At 39.1% G+C, this 15,901-nt stretch overlaps 2 protein-coding genes across 4 annotated transcripts; both read right to left on the bottom strand.

Annotated features, from left to right (window-relative positions):
• Nucleotides 1-4,301: 4,301 nt before the first annotated feature.
• On the bottom strand, nt 4,302-15,259 carry LOC125021632 (UDP-glucuronosyltransferase 2A3-like). 2 transcript variants are annotated; one of them, XM_047607754.1, is made up of 5 exons: nt 15,191-15,259; nt 7,765-7,907; nt 7,307-7,605; nt 6,154-6,867; nt 4,302-5,841 (listed from the first exon to the last, which is right to left on the bottom strand). In XM_047607754.1, exons 2-5 carry the CDS (start codon nt 7,766-7,768, stop codon nt 5,257-5,259), a joined length of 1,602 nt encoding a protein of 533 aa, XP_047463710.1. In that variant the 5' UTR covers nt 7,769-7,907; nt 15,191-15,259; the 3' UTR covers nt 4,302-5,256. The 2 variants fall into 2 exon arrangements, with proteins under 2 accessions (XP_047463710.1, XP_047463711.1); XM_047607755.1 differs by lacking the exon at nt 15,191-15,259 and having other exon boundaries at nt 7,765-8,558.
• Nucleotides 9,925-15,152, bottom strand: LOC125021631 (UDP-glucuronosyltransferase 1-2-like). Of its 2 annotated transcripts, XM_047607752.1 has the most exons (5): nt 13,758-15,152; nt 13,544-13,608; nt 12,641-12,933; nt 11,823-12,536; nt 9,925-11,002 (listed from the first exon to the last, which is right to left on the bottom strand). In XM_047607752.1, exons 1-5 carry the CDS (start codon nt 13,826-13,828, stop codon nt 10,418-10,420), a joined length of 1,728 nt encoding a protein of 575 aa, XP_047463708.1. In that variant the 5' UTR covers nt 13,829-15,152; the 3' UTR covers nt 9,925-10,417. The 2 variants fall into 2 exon arrangements, with proteins under 2 accessions (XP_047463708.1, XP_047463709.1); XM_047607753.1 differs by lacking the exons at nt 13,544-13,608; nt 13,758-15,152 and adding an exon at nt 13,040-13,527 and having other exon boundaries at nt 9,928-11,002.
• Nucleotides 15,260-15,901: the final 642 nt, after the last annotated feature.

Below are 15,901 nucleotides of genomic sequence, written 5' to 3'. Positions count from 1 at the left end.
AAAATTTGGACTTGCGAATTTGTTAGTTGACACTCAACACAGTACAGCCTCCCAATACCTTAATCAAGTGGGGTAAGAAAGCATCTGAGCATTTGGATTCCTTGTGTTCCTGAGTTCTCGTCTTGGTATTGGTCCTCACTTTGTTTTTGGATACCCTGCCTTCCTTGTTTTTTTGAGTTTTTACTAAAGTCGTTTTGTTGCCTGCCCCTGCTTCCCTTCAGTGTCTTGCAATGTGGGTTCCCGCTCCTTCATCTACAATGATGTCGTTACGGTTGGTGGTGCGTGACGTAGTACCATAAATTGTTACTCACTTCTCATGGGTAGGGCTGTCTCAATATCAGATTTTCACTTTTTTTCTTTTTCTTTAATTTAAATATGGGTATATATAGCAAGTATGTGCTATATAAACACTACCACAAATTAATTTTGAAAAATGAATGACACTGGTTATTTTGTTTCACATTTATGTAAAAAATTACTACATCTATAAACATCTATCTGGCTTCTTTAAATAAGAAAAATAATGATGATCCTTTTCCAGGATCTTAGCCAGAACTGACATTTTGGGCATCACATTGATGCATAGAGTGAGATTATAAAGGTAGAAAAGAGGAGCTGCAATAAAATCCGCACCAGTCTTTAAGATGAAAGGTCTAGGACCAGCAGGTTTTTAGTATCCAAATTACACAAAAACTTCACACACTTCATCAATAGTGACCGGATTAAGACAGATCATCTAAAGCGGTTTAGGTCAGGATTTGCAGTGTTTGCAGATGCACCCGTGGGCACGGAATCAAACAAGGAACCACAAGTCAAAGTGGTGGTTAAAGGAATTCAACATGGCAGACTGATCCGAAACGGTGCCACAGGCTGTGTTGATGCAGGGAGGTAACTCATTACAGAGAGTAATATGTTTTTTCACTTATTAGACACAAAAAACATTAAATTCACAGATGTAGCCCTCCCACTCAGCTCTAGTTACCTAGAGTATATGACTGACTGCAGAGAGGCCTGGTTATATGATACCACAGCTATATATCAATGTGAGCTTAAAAATCATACACAAATTAACATTTCAACAACATAGAATATTTATTACCACAAAAAAGTCACCCTTTAAAGTCTCCTGGTGACCCTTTAAATTATTAAATTATTATTATTAAAATGAAACAACACTAAGTTATGATACCATGTCATTGGCACGCATGTTGGAGCTCAGATAAATCCTCCTGAAAAGTATCTGTCAGTACTTACTGATCCCTGGGAACTTCAGAACCGGAAAGCAGCATTTTCCTCAAATCCTCTGTTCAGTGTGGAAAGTTGAGATGGGATAAGGAAACCAGTCTTGAAGACAGCTCCATTTGCAACATTTAGGTTTCCTGGCGGCAGCGGGAAGTCCTGAGCTCCCTCTACAGCAGCAACAGCAGCAGCTGGCAGCCACCGGTAGCAGGCATAGCGTGCTTGAGGCACGCTATGCAGAATATCAGAATCAGAATCAGAATTACTTTATTGCTCCCAGGGGCAAATTACTTTTCGTTACAGCAGCTTCAACCCAAAGTGTACCACTGTTTAGAACAAAGAGCAATCAGAATAAGTAAGAGACAACAAGAATAAGTAAGAGAATGTAAAAAAATATAGGGAATATATATATAACAATATGTGCAAGTATAAGTGAAGCGAACCTGTTACTGTCATTTATATTGGCACCAATTCACATAGTGTCCATACTCACCCAGAAACATGGCGCAAAATATTTGCAGCCACACACAGTCTCCTTTTTCTCCCAATTAGCGAGGACGAGGCTAACTAGCGCTAACACGCGACAGAAAATGCCAGAGCCGACAGTGGATTTCTGGCAGAAACAGCTACAAACATGCTCACTCTTAAATTTTGTACTGGGAAACACAAAGGTAAAGTAATTTTTAGTTTGGTTTTAGTTTCAGTAGTAACTTTGCACAATTTGAAATGGCTTACAACTCGCTCTTTACGTGGCGCAGTATTCGTTCAGAGGCTGAGCCTCGTCTCCTTTCTTTTTTTAGTGCCACCCCTCACAGGATCCGATAGGTAGTTGATGATCATCTCTGACTGACACTAACTGGCTAAAGACAGATTGACACCTTGTTACCCAAATAAATAAACAGAGGAAAACTACATGAGGCGTTTAGGGACATTTAGGAACTTCCCAAATAAGGTACCAAATATAATTTGGTAAATAAACAGCAGAAACTTAACTGATAATATCTCAAAATATACTGCATGTGTTAAAAACCAAATACCTGTTTAAAGAAAAGAAAATATTACCATTTGTAGAAGGGCACTACACAGACGTTCCTAAACTTGCTTATGCACACACACACACACACACACACACACACACACACACACACACACACACAAAAACATAAGGCATGTATACACACGCAGACGATTCATCCCTCTTTTCCTTCTTTGGCTGTACTCCTCATGAATGTTAAATCGATGATGTGGATCCAGGCCTCATAAATATCATCTCACTGACATCATCCCTTGGAATATGATCACAGCTTTGCTTTCCTTTCCATGCTCAGAGGTTTCAAAGAAGCATATAATCAAAAAAGATAAGTGAAATGGAGTTTTGATTGTACAATCCCAAGTGAAGTTGGGCATTCTGTAAAAACATAATTAATAACTGAATACAATGATTTGCAAATTTTCAGCCTACATGAAGTTGAATAAACTACAAAGACAGGACATCTAATGTTCAAACTAATAAACTCTTTTTACAAATATTCTCTCATTTTGAATTTGATACCTAACACGCGTTTAGGAACTGAGGACACTAATTGTTGACGTTTTGTAGGTGAAATTCTTGCTTGATGTACAACTTTGTTGCTCAACAGTTCGGGGTCTCTGTTCTCTGTTCTGTTCGTCTCTTTGCTCATATTTACGCTTCATAATGCGCCACACATTTGCAATGGGAGACAGGTCTAGATGGCAGGAAGGCCAACCTAATACCTGCACTCTTTTACTATGAAGCTATGTTGTTGTAACACATGCAGAATGTCGCTTGGCATTGTCTTGCTGAAATAAGCAGGGAGCTCCAAAAACTGTACGTACCTTTCAGCATTTATGGTGCCTTCAGATGTGCAAGTTAGCCATGCCATGGGCACTAACAGACCCCCATACTATCACAAATGCTGGCTTTTGAACTTTGCGCTGATAACAATCCGGATGGTCTTTTTCATCTTTGGACCGGAGGATGTGGACTTGTCAGACTACAGCACTCTTTTCCACTTTACACCAGTCCCACTTATCTGAGCTCAGGCACAGAGAGGCCAGCGGCGTTTCTGGGTGCTGTTGATATACGGCTTTCACATTGGATGTCAGACTTTTAACTTGCACTTGTAGATGTAGCAATGAACTGTTAACTGACAACGGTTTTCTGAAGTGTTCCTGAGCCCACGTGGTAATAACCCTTAACACAACAATGTTTTTTTCAAATATTTCTACACAACGTCCCAACTTCATTGGAATCGGGGTTGTAGTTGGATTCACCAAGATAACCTCACTCATCTGCATTTCAGAGAAAGCTTCCTTCTTCAACTTCTGAAAGTTTCAAGGCTACTATTTATAACTGTCTAGGAAATGTATGTAGTTAGGTTCTGCAGGTTTTAGCTCGTCTGTTTTCTGAAAGTACAGTTTTTTCCACATTCCCTTTAGAGATTCGTGTTCTTACTGGTATTGATTTAAGTTTTAAGAAGATTATGTAATTTAATACATAAATACAAAGAACTGAAATCAGTAGTCAGTCTCCAAGTCTTCCGTAAAAGCCGCCCGTGCCATCCTACTAGCAATACAAACATGTTGTTGATTTGTGATTTTCATATATCTCGCTGTTTGTCATTCTGTAATAATTACATTTTTGTAATATACCGCAGCTGGGTCTCCAAGAATGAATTTTCTTCTGTCGCACAAAATGTTGTTGGCATTAAACCTTAGACTGAGGTATTTCACTCTCTTCTAAAACCCCATACATGTGTTAACTTTAATTTTTTTGTCTGATAACAATGTTCTGCCACGTGTTTTCCCCTCTGGTCCACTGGAAATACAGCCTCATAACCTCATAACCAAATGTCAGCTGCAGGAGTCTCAATTTTTGTCCTATGTGTCTACAACAATATTAATTTGAAACTGTCTGTGAATGTGGAGAGTCTGATGGAAACACAGAGCCCACATACTGTGAGGAAAGCAGTTTTTTTTCTTCTTTTTTTTTTTTTAGAATCCTCAGATTCTCAGGAATAATAGAGAGAAAACAAACTTCCTTTTGCTTAAACATTTATTGACAATTTTTTTCAATCAAAATATTTAATTTGGGTAAATATGCTATACAATTCATAAAAGATATTGACTATTGTCTGGACCTCAACAGCATCCTCAAGACAACAGCTTAACTTATTGAAAAAGTTCAAATTCAAAATTTCAACCAGAGTGTTATTGTAAAGAACAAAAAGACTTTTTAAATCAAGATCTATGAATTTACCATATATGGTTCCTTGCCCTTTAGGAATAAACAAATGTAAACATGTTTTTTTTTTTTTGTTTTTTGTTTTTTTTGACCATTAGAACATTAAGAGCTAATTCAGACATTTGTCAACATATACACATTGTCCACATTGTCATTGTCAGTGTTCATGCAGAGGTGGGCTTTGCAGACCATTTGACCCGGGTTTGACCTGAGAATGTTGTCATAATCTTTACTGAGTGGCTCGGTGAAAACTTAAATCTTAAATCTTACTGAGAGGCACAGGGACGCAATTTAAAACGTGTGCTGAAGTTACCAGTTTCCTTGCCCCATTAAGGGTTAAGGTGCAAGGTCTGATACACTGGATTGTGAGACATTAGTGGTTTGACAACAATGACATAAGATCACAGAATCATGACAACACCAGTGATTTGAGGGTATTTCAGAGCCAAATTCTTAATCCATAAAGATATATTTAGATTAGATTTGGTACTTTGTTTAGATTAGATAGTTTATTTATCCTGAGAGATAAATAAAATATCTAATCTAATCTAAATCTTCATGTTTTAAGAATTTAATTTATTCACTGTGTGTGTAAAATATTTTTTTATTCAGTATTTGGTAGGGAAAAGACAGATTGTAAATGATAAAAAAATTCAATAACCTAATACCCTGACATATATTTTTGATTATGGTGACTTGATGTAGCATATTTTAGCATATTGACATATTTTGCCAGGCAAATTTGACCACAGTCAATGTTGTTTGCTTTTTGTCTTTCTTTTTCTTCCACAGCATAAAAACCTGAAAATAGCCAAGGTAGAGTAGAGCAGCACAGTTACTGCAGTCAGCAGAACCAACAATACATCCAGGCTGTAGTATGAGTACCAGGGCATCTTATAAGCCTCTGTACGCAGGTGAGCAGCCCCTTTATGGCGCATCACATACTCTACCCAGAATACGGCCTGATCCATGGGTGTCATTGGCTGATCTCTGTGCAAACGTGACAGCCTTTGCATGTTCTGCCTGTAGCTGTCTTGACGGAGAAGTTCCATAAGACCTTCCCGAAAGTTGAGGCCATTAACATCAGCCAGTTGGAGGATTTTTCCAGCTCCTCTCTCCTGCAAACGTAGAAGATTGTCATACTGGTCGAAGAACAAGGGTATGCCGAGCACAGGGACCCCGTGGTAAATAGCCTCCTGGACTCCATTGGTTCCTCCGTGAGCTACAAAGACTTTGGTCTGTGGGTGACCAAGGAGATCCTTCTGAGGCATCCAGTCTACTATCAGAGTATTGTTGCCCAACGTAGAGGGACGCTTCCCTTTGTGTCTCCATATCACCTGATCAGAAAATATACAAAATAGAAGTAACTACACCAGCAGACAGAAAATGTAAGGATGTTTTAAAAGGATGGCGTGTGTGCTCACACTCAAGGAACTTGCTTACAACCCATTGATAAAAAGCAACTCACTTCAAAGTTATCTTCACATGAACAATTAATCCATCTATTATTTTCCTCAAACAGTTTCATTGTTTACTTTATTTGGTTCGTCTGCTTATATAAAAATCTGATGACGTCTTCAAAAACTAGTAAATATGTAACAATGTTAGGCAATACAATGAAGAACTTAGTCACAGAGATAATTTGTTACCTTCTGAGGCAGCTCGGCAAAGACGCTGGCAATCTCATCCGTAACCTCTTGAGGCAAAGCCTTAACCAAAGTTCCCAGAGTCATGATGATCACTCCATGTTCCCCAGCGCTCTGAACAAACTCCTCCAGGTCTGCGGGCAGATGCTGGGCTGGTTTGCACTGGAATCCTCCAATGTACACAACATTTGGCATTGTGGGCCGAGGGAATTCAAACACAAAATCGGACCTGAACAACCAAATGTCTGCTTCCTGAAGAAGTGAGATGATGTCACATCCACCCTCAATGTATTTATCACAGAGGGCGTTGTAGCTCGGCCCCACCAGGAATTTCTCCTGGAACAATATAATGCTGTAGAAAAGAATGTTCTTGACCCTCTGTATGAAATCCATTTTGTCCGTAAAGCCGGATCCCGGCACTGGGATATAAGAGAGTGGCGAGGGGGCCAACACAAAGTGTCCTTCCCCACTGGTGATCCAGCGCACATTGAGCACCAAGGGCAGTTTGAGATATTTGGCTAACACAACTCCTGGCGCTATTGCTGGATCAGTGAGAACCAAATCATACCGGGTATCAGTGAACATTTTTACCTTATTTTGATCATTAAATATTTCAGCCAAAGTATCAGTCCACACTGAATGAGCCCCAGAAATCATTGTAAGAAAATGTTTGGTGAGTTTGAAGTACGAATGTAGTGACGCTTCTTCCCTCAGCACCTAAATGTGGATGGAAAAAAGTAGGAAAAATAAAGAATTACGTCATTATCTTCTTTCATGGGTTTCAACATATTCTGTGTGATAAAAAAAAATAAAAAATAAATTAAATAAGATAAAAGTAAATATTAGTACATTTATATTTCTATCTAAAAATACAAATTTTACAAATCCACTGAAACCCATTCTTTTTTTTTGAAAAAAACAACAACTAGATATTACTTCTGGGGTGTGAACACGTATACAATTAGGTTATTCTACCTATTTTCTCTGGAATGTGTTACATCGGTTTCTACTGTCATTGCACGGGTCACAAATTAAAGGAAAAGATTTTGCAAAATCAAAAGATATCCTTTATCTTTGATTTTTTTTTAAGATCACACGGCTCTCTTGTTTAGCAAGGTGTTATATTAGTTAGTTGTTATATTAGTTATTAACTTACCCTCATATGCTCCTCTAGGTACACATCAAAAAAGTCATCCATACTATCATCCATTGGTACTGTAATGGACGTGTAGAGAGGAGATTTTTCTGCTATGTACCAGCTGTTGGAGGACCTGATCACAGTGAGGCTGTGTCCTCTGGCATGAAGTTCTTCCAGCAGATACTTCATATTGACCCAGTGGCTGCCGTCCACAGGGAACACCAGAATGTTTCCTCCATCGCAATGTGGTGCGAAGGAAGTCAGACAAAAACTGAGGAATAAAAATACTCCACAACGACCACACAGTGACAGGGTTCCTAAAATGTCAGTCAGAAAAATAAGAATCTTAGTGACCTGATAGTCAGCATATCATCTAGAAAAACTTTATGTTTATGGATTTTCTTCTGGTCAACACAGTTTAAAAAGACCCTTTCTGACGCTTAATTAAACATGCACAACCGCACAAATGTACTTACCCATGTTCAAGAGAGCCAACAGTATTCCACTACGCCTGCAGACTGACAGTCCATCAAAAGGATTCCTTACATATCTGAGTTCAAATTCCAGTCTCGGGTAAATGTGTTACCCGTGTGTGGCACGTGTCACTCCTTCGAATGTTCTGAAAATGAGAATAAGAGCTATTATTTCTTCTTTGCCATGTCAACATAATGTTATTACTTTGTCCACTAATATTACCAAATACACAGTAGAAGCATTTACTTTTGTGAGGGGATTTCACATGCTTGTGCCATACAGACAAATGGCCTCCATTACAAGGTTATTAGAGTGAGTTATACAATGTTAAGCCATATGACTTCCACATCATGTTAAACATGCAAATTGTACCAGAAAGTAGGCAAGTGTGTGTCATGCACTCTGCTATTTTTTTTTTTTTACAGATCTTTGACCTGAGAGTTTGATTACAACAACAGGAGTGCGCTGAATGTAGGTGGAGGGTCCAAGAACTGAACTCAGCTGACCCTACTACTACTGAGTATTTATTATTTTATTATTTTATTTTTATTCTTACAGAGCAAGTGAGTAATCAGACTATCAGACAATCTTCTGATTGTTTCCATGCTCAATTCAAACGGTATAACTTTGGCAACTTGTGTGCATACAACATTTGCAAATTTAATCTCTATGTAGGTATGAGTTACAGAATCTCTAGGCAAAGAGCAAATTCTTGGTATCAGAAGCTTTCTGTTTGTAGTCTGAGTGTCAGTGACCAATTAACCAACCATCCATTTGAGCAGGATTTCCATGCAGCGAAACAGTCTGTGCGGCGGGAAAAAAGGCGCAAGGAAGCTAACCCTGCATGCCATTTGTCAAGTGAACACCAAAAAGCAAAACGCTGCTGTAATGGTTTTAAACTATTGATTAAGTCTCAAATGTCTTGTTGTGGACAAGGTCTCTCAACTCTAAGTCCTTTCTTCTGTATAAGGTTGCGGATACAACTGTGAACACTGTGTTGTATCAAATTATTCTGAAACAGGAGACCTTTGTAAAACTTAGTCCTTGAAAGATGTTCAATTAAGCCTGAAGATAACTTCTCTTTGGAGTCTCAAAAAAATCTCCAGGAGTCTAAGTCCAGAGCATCAGAGTTATCTTTATGGCCGGCAAAAAAGGAGAGCAGCATCACAGGACAAAAAATGGTCACCATGACCCCGCTCTAAGGTGCGAGGGCTACTGTCCTCATCTTTTATACCTTTGGGACGTCACAAGTCACACCCTTGTCCATCCCCTACATGGGGCACACCCTCACCAGCCCCTTATTTTAACCAATCATACCCTTAGAAATTGTCTTCATCACTGTTGATGAGCCACATGGCCTGGGATGCCAGGTGAGCCATGTGACCTTGGATGCCAGATGTGCCACATGGCTCTGGAGTATCGTGATCTACTTCAAATACCGTTTGTATTTTCTTTTCACTCAGGTGAAACACCTGCATTTATCAGTAGTTGTGGAACTTCCCTAGGCTCCCAGTTTCACAAGGTTACTCCGGTTCATTTTACACCTTTATCTTCCAGTCCACTCTTTAAGTCAATTTCTTTAAAATAATCAAGTCTATTGCAAACAACCTAAATTTTACCAAGTGTAATAAGTACAACTATCTTCTACATACACATGTGCTCTTGTGAGGAATACAGTAGATATACTTTTGGTTCCAGTGCTCTCCCTTTGTGTTCTAGTAGCATATGCCTGGTGAAGACCCATCATATCAAACTTAACGTTGTAATCAAGCTAATGACATTATTATCAAACTATCATAATCAATACAACCTTATCATCAAACATGACGTCAAAGTCATTCAGCGTGCATCTTATTCATTTATCTTCTTTTTAGGACATCACAGACTTTAAAGTTACACTACAACTGACCGACGCGTAGAGTAGTAATCTTGGCCCAGACATCCATTGTCTGTCTTCTAGCTACACATGGGCAGTTGTTCCTAAAGGAATGTAGCTGTGAGATGATAGCAGATGGGTTCACAGAAGGCCGAGACACTAACATGATTAATTGCAATTTAAGACAAATCCTCCTATTTAAGAATTGGGAAATGTTTTTTTCTTTTCCATGTTAAGTGTGTGCAGTACATGGAATGAGATGTTGTGAACTAGAGGTATATAACCTCACAACTGTACCTGACTGTGTACTGTACTGCTGTCAAACTATTGTGACTGAATGAATCCAGTGTAAACTGAAAACTGCAGGTTTTTGCTGTTGTCCTTCTGAGATGTCTGTGAACACAGACATAAGGGGGTCAAGAACATTTCCATAGACAATGAAGTCTGCACAATATTGTCAGTATATTGCCAGAATGAGAAAACAAAGACAAAGTTCGCTTTCAGTAAAGATTTATTGACCATTGTTTCAATCAAAAATAAAATGATGTGTATTTGTTACATAATTCATAAGATATGTTGATTGTCTGTACTGATTTTATAGAAAGGGACATTAAGTTTCAGTGCATGAGAATGATGTAATGAAATGGGTAACATCATCAGGTTCAATGAGTTCACATGAAAGCACAGAACTCTGACAACTACACGACACTATTACCAAAGATATATAACATGCATAGTACTTTAATACATCTATTTGTTGTCTTCTCAAAGTGTATTGTTCATTGTTGTTTGCTTTTTGTCTTTTTTTTGCTTCTACAGCATAAAAACCTGAAAATAGCCAACACAGAGAGGAGCAGCACAGTTACTGCAGTCAGCAGTACCAACAATACATCCAGGCTGTAGTATGAGTACCAGGGCATCTTATAAGCCTCTGTACGCAGGTGAGCAGCCCCTTTATGGCGCATCACATACTCTACCCAGAATACGGCCTGATCCATGGGTGTCATTGGCTGATCTCTGTGCAAACGTGACAGCCTTTGCATGTTCTGCCTGTAGCTGTCTTGATGGAGAAGTTCCATAAGACCTTCCTGAAAGTTGTGGCCATTAACATCAGCCAGTTGGAGGATTTTTCCAGCTCCTCTCTCCTGCAAACGTAGAAGATTGTCATACTGGTCGAAGAACAAGGGTATGCCGAGCACAGGGACCCCGTGGTAAATAGCCTCCTGGACTCCATTGGTTCCTCCGTGAGCTACGAAGACTTTGGTCTGTGGGTGACCAAGGAGATCCTTCTGAGGCATCCAGTCTACTATCAGAGTATTGTTGCCCAACGTAGAGGGACGCTTCCCTTTGTGTTTCCAAATCACCTGATCAGAAAATAAAAAATATATGAATTTCCCACACAAGTAGACTAATGATAATCAGATTAATCATTTCATAAATAAAGCACCAGTGCAGTGGAATGTGTAGTGTGGAGTCATTCATTTACACAGAGCAATTGTTACATTACAGTGCTGCTGGTAACGCATTACTTAGTAACCCATTAGAGTAACACATTACACACTGGCATACTGGCGTTACTTAGTAACACGTTACTCTTATCTGATCACTTTTTTCCAGTAATGAGTAATCTAACGCGTTACTATTTCCAAACCAGTGATCAGATTAAAACTACTTATCCAAGTCTCTGAGTAAAACTTTTCCTGAGTAAAAATTTAAACTAACATTTGGAGTCGCAGCACGGCAGAGAGCTGCACTTAATGCAGGAGGTCCCCCATGACCCAAACAACAAGAGCTGGACTTTGGTGCAAAACCAGTAAGTGGGGGGGGGGTTGAAGAAATTGGTCGGGCAGTCCCTAGTTGTAGAGGAAATGCTGCCTAAAACACATATTTTTGGTCAGGAAATAGTTTTTGAAATGCACTTCCAATGAAGTGAGTATTGGCAAAACTGGTTGTGAATTTTATGTTGATGTAAAGGGACAGACTAATACAGTAACTTTCAATTTAACTTAATCACTTTTAAAAACAGGTAAAGTGAGTAAGTTGCTTTTTAAAGGAATAACCTACTTTTTCAAGGTAACCGTGGAAGCACTTTTTACATAACTGATTACATGGCAGGGCAGGTTTTGTCAATTATTTGGTGAAAACAATGCAATGAAGAAATTAATCAAGGAGATCATTTGTTACCTTCTGAGGCAGCTTGGCAAAGACACTGGCAATTTCTTCTGTAACCTCTTCTGACAAATTATTAATCCAAGTTCCCAGAGTCATGATGATCACTCCATGTTCCCCAGCGCTCTGAACAAACTCCTCAAGGTCTGCGGGCAGATGCTGGGCTGATTTGCACTGGAATCCTCCAATGTACACAACATTTGGCATTGTGGGCCGAGGGAAGTCAAACACAAAATCGGACCTAAACAACCAAATATCTGCTTCCTGAAGAAGTGAGATGATGTCACATCCGCCCTCAATGTATTTATCACAGATGGCATCGTAGATTGGCCCCACCAGGAATTTCTCCTGGAACAATATAATGCTGTAGAAAAGAATGTTCTTGACCCTTTGTATGAAATCCATTTTGTCTGTTAAGCCGGATCCCGGCACTGGGATATAAGAGAGTGGCGAGGGGGCCAACACAAAGTGTCCTTCCCCACTGGTGATCCAACGCACATTGAGCACCAAGGGCAGTTTGAAATATTTGGCTAACAGAACTCCTGATCCTATTGCCGGATCAGTGAGAACCACATCATACTGGGCATCTATTAAGCTTTTGACCATATTTTTATCCTCAAATATTTGAACTAAGGCACTTTTCCACACTGAATGAGCCAGAGTGATAAATGAAAGAAAATCTTTGGTTTTTTTGAAGAAAGACAGTGATGAGGTCCCTTCCCTCTCTGCCTAGAAGTGGTCAGAAATAAAACGGTAAATCAAGTGATTGTGTTAATACGTGATGCAATGAATGACACACATGGGGCTCAACACATGTAGCCATGATGACATACCTTAAAATCCTCCTCCATGTGCTTACTAAATAAAGGAATCAAATTTTCTGTCAGTTCAATTGTTATGGACGTGTAGAGAGAGGATTTTTCTTCAATGTATTGGCTGTCTGAGTATCTGATCACAGTGAGGCTGTGGCCCCTGGCATGAAGTTCCTCTAGCAGGTACATCATATTAACCCAGTGGCTGCCATCCACAGGGAAGACCAAAATGTTTCCTCCATCACACAGTGGTGTAAAGGAAATCAGACTGAAGAGCATAAACAATCCACACACATGATGGACTGGCATGGTTCCTAAAACAGCAAAGAAAGAAATAATAATCTTGTTTTTTTCCCCCCAACATGTTATCACTGTTTCTGCTGCTCAACCAAACATGCACAACCAGAGATATCCACTTACCTGTGGTCAGGAGGGTGTTCACAGCACTCTAGTCTGTCTGCAGACTGACCACCCGAAACATGTCTCTCACTTAGGAGAGTTCAAAGTCCAGTCCGTGGTAAATTAATTATTATGTGATACTCTGGTAAATAACACAAGAAGCTATGTCGCTGCTACAAATATTCGTTTGAATATATACAAAATATTCAAACAAGTTTTCATCCTGCATTTTACTGTTATATTCAGTTGAAGCAGAGTGGCTGTACTCTAACACCTGACCAGACAGTAAACAAAAGAAGTGACAACATCAGCAGAAAATATAGGAAGGAACTAGCTCACATCAATTGCACTTTAAAGTCACCTTCATATGACCTGCAAGTGCTTTATTTTTTTCATAATTGCACTATTTTTACTTGATTGCTTTATTTGGTCCATCTACTTTCAGGGAAAGTAGAAGTGTGAAGTGTGTGTGTAACCATCTAAGACAATACAATGAAGAAATTAATCATGGAGGTCTTTTGTTACCTTCTGAGGCATCTTGGCAAAGACTTGTAAAGGAAATCAGACATAAGTGACATGGTTCCTTAAACCTCAAAGAGAGAAAACATAATGTCAGAGTCACCATCAATCAATGTCTCATCTAAAAGAGAAATGATTAACAATTGTACGTGTTTTTATCAGCTGAAGACAATATAAACAGCGTTTTACTAGATATGCATATCTATAGAAATTTGCTTACCTTTGGTAAAGAGATGCAATAGTATCCCAATGTGCCTCCAGATGATGGTCCATCAAAACAATTTCTTTCATATTAGATTTCAAAGTGCAGTCCGTGTTCAATGAGTCACAAGTGGCACGTGTTGCTGCGACGAACGTTCCACAAATAACGAGCGTGGTGATTATTTCTCTCCTCGTCAGATTATCGTAGTTTTATTTCTTCGTTTAGTAATGATCTTAAAGATCTGGTAGAGGCATTTTTAGTATTTCCTGCATGGTTTCATGAATGTGTTTTTTTGCTGTGACTCAAGAACAATGATTGCTCTATACTGTACAAACCTCAAGGTTATAAGAGTAACATGAAGCCCTTACAGAGCAAATAATATCTGACAAAAGCATGAATTGGTTTGAAAGATAAATGTTTAAGCTATCTGCATGTCGTGCACTTGTCTACAGGTAACCTGCAGGTAAATACCATCAATAGGAAAGGGATTCTGACAGCTAGAAAGCGGACACTGCATCGCATTGGTCAAGCAAATACCTAAAATGAAGGCATTGCAGTGGTTTCAAACAGAGTGTAATTTGTCTGAAAGCAATGACTGGCACTGGTTATCTATTATCAGTACAACCCAGATGAGCCCCCACACATTGGCTCTTTGCCCCTGAGGCATAGTGTCAACAGATGATATCTGATGAATCTATTATTCTCAGACTGTCTGACTTAGTTCAGTGTAGGATTTACTTAAGGATTCTTTTTTTTTTTCCACACATGTACTTGTCTTCTGTGGGCTGCTATTGAAATGTTTCTGTAATACTCTAATGAGGCCACATGAATCCAGTCCAGAGACTTAAAAATATACAATATACACATATCTCTGCTATAAAACAAAAAAATAATTATATAGCGACTAACTTTTTTGATAATTTATCATATTGTATACATTTGTTAGGTGTTGTACTTTTACTTTTATTTTTTTAGTACAGTTCTTGAACTTATTCAACTTAAGTACTGATATTTATTTATACCTTTTGCACTTAAAGCAAGAAAGAGGAAGGCTCAAAACTAGTCATTATTTTAGTATTTTGATCATCAACGATACCCACAACACGTGCATTTTAGTCCTTGTTGTAGGTGACTCGCAAGAAATGTATCACCTATTTTTATGAGAAAGGGGAAGACTAAGCAGTGTGTGTGTGTGTGTGTGTGTGTGTGTGTGTGTGTGGATCTACAAAGATTTGGTTTTAGTGCAATCTAGTTACTTAACCTTCAAAACACAGGAAGTTAGCAAATAGTCATAAAAAGCGGAGCGTCAAGTATCAAAGGAAAGGCAAAAAGGCCCTTCTGCACGGTCACAATTATTAATAGTTAGTTTTTACATTCAGGCAATCAATCATGTGTCTTAACAATGTGCTGATATATTTTAAAGATATCTGATTCACTGGATTTTGTAATACCGTTTCGCTTTCTTCTTGAATCCCCCTCTTCCTTCACAAAACCAAAACACAGCCTGGAAAAAAACAAGCCATGCAAGTCACTTTCAGAAGAAAAAAAAAGAAAAAGGAAAGTCTCCAATGCTGGGTCCTATCAACCGCCATGTTCATGTTTCTATGGAAATTCAAGTGAACCCCACCGCGAAGCTACTGAACTTTCTATTAGTTTGAAGAATTTTATGACACGAAGGTAGTGTTTTGGAGGGAACATTTACAGTCTGGTTAAGAATCCATCTCGCTGTTCACGGTAAAATAAAAGCGGCAAACGACGGTTTAGTCTGGGGTGGGCTGAAAAAATCTGAACGATATATCTCCGCCTAAACGTCTCCTCTTGTGAACCACATGCACAAGGCATGCTCAAAGCAAACCCAAACAAACCAGGTCTAAAGCATCGCCCTTAAAGCTTAGAATTGTTTAAAATGCGTCCAGCAGAAAGAGATCCTGTGCGCATGGAACCGCTTACGCCCCATTGCTCTTCAATTCCAGTTGCATGAGACTTTTTCAAGTCTCCATAGCAAATCAGTTTGACCACAGCTCACTGAAACTAAAGGCCTACCCCATGTAAGGAATAAAAAGTGTCAGAAGTCAGCTGGAGGAGGATGAAACCCAGTGAGATTCCTTCCATGACAAATCCCTTCCCAGTTGATGGAGGTAACACTGGCGAGGTTAGGCAGC

This window comes from Mugil cephalus, chromosome 15 (genome assembly GCF_022458985.1).
Source record: "Mugil cephalus isolate CIBA_MC_2020 chromosome 15, CIBA_Mcephalus_1.1, whole genome shotgun sequence".
Taxonomy (NCBI): domain Eukaryota; kingdom Metazoa; phylum Chordata; class Actinopteri; order Mugiliformes; family Mugilidae; genus Mugil; species Mugil cephalus.
This window is presented reverse-complemented; position numbering and strand designations above follow the sequence as displayed.

Coding starts and splice junctions, on each gene's coding strand:
- LOC125021632 (XM_047607754.1), bottom strand. Junction 6,868..7,306: donor ACCTAGAGGAGCATATGAGG/GTAAGTTAATAA, acceptor ATCCACATTTAG/GTGCTGAGGGAAGAAGCGTC. Junction 5,842..6,153: donor TTGCCGAGCTGCCTCAGAAG/GTAACAAATTAT, acceptor TTTTCTGATCAG/GTGATATGGAGACACAAAGG.
- LOC125021631 (XM_047607752.1), bottom strand. CDS start 13,828: ATGAAAGAAATTGTTTTGATGGACCATCATCTGGAGGCACATTGGGAT. Junction 12,537..12,640: donor ACATGGAGGAGGATTTTAAG/GTATGTCATCAT, acceptor GACCACTTCTAG/GCAGAGAGGGAAGGGACCTC. Junction 11,003..11,822: donor TTGCCAAGCTGCCTCAGAAG/GTAACAAATGAT, acceptor TTTTCTGATCAG/GTGATTTGGAAACACAAAGG.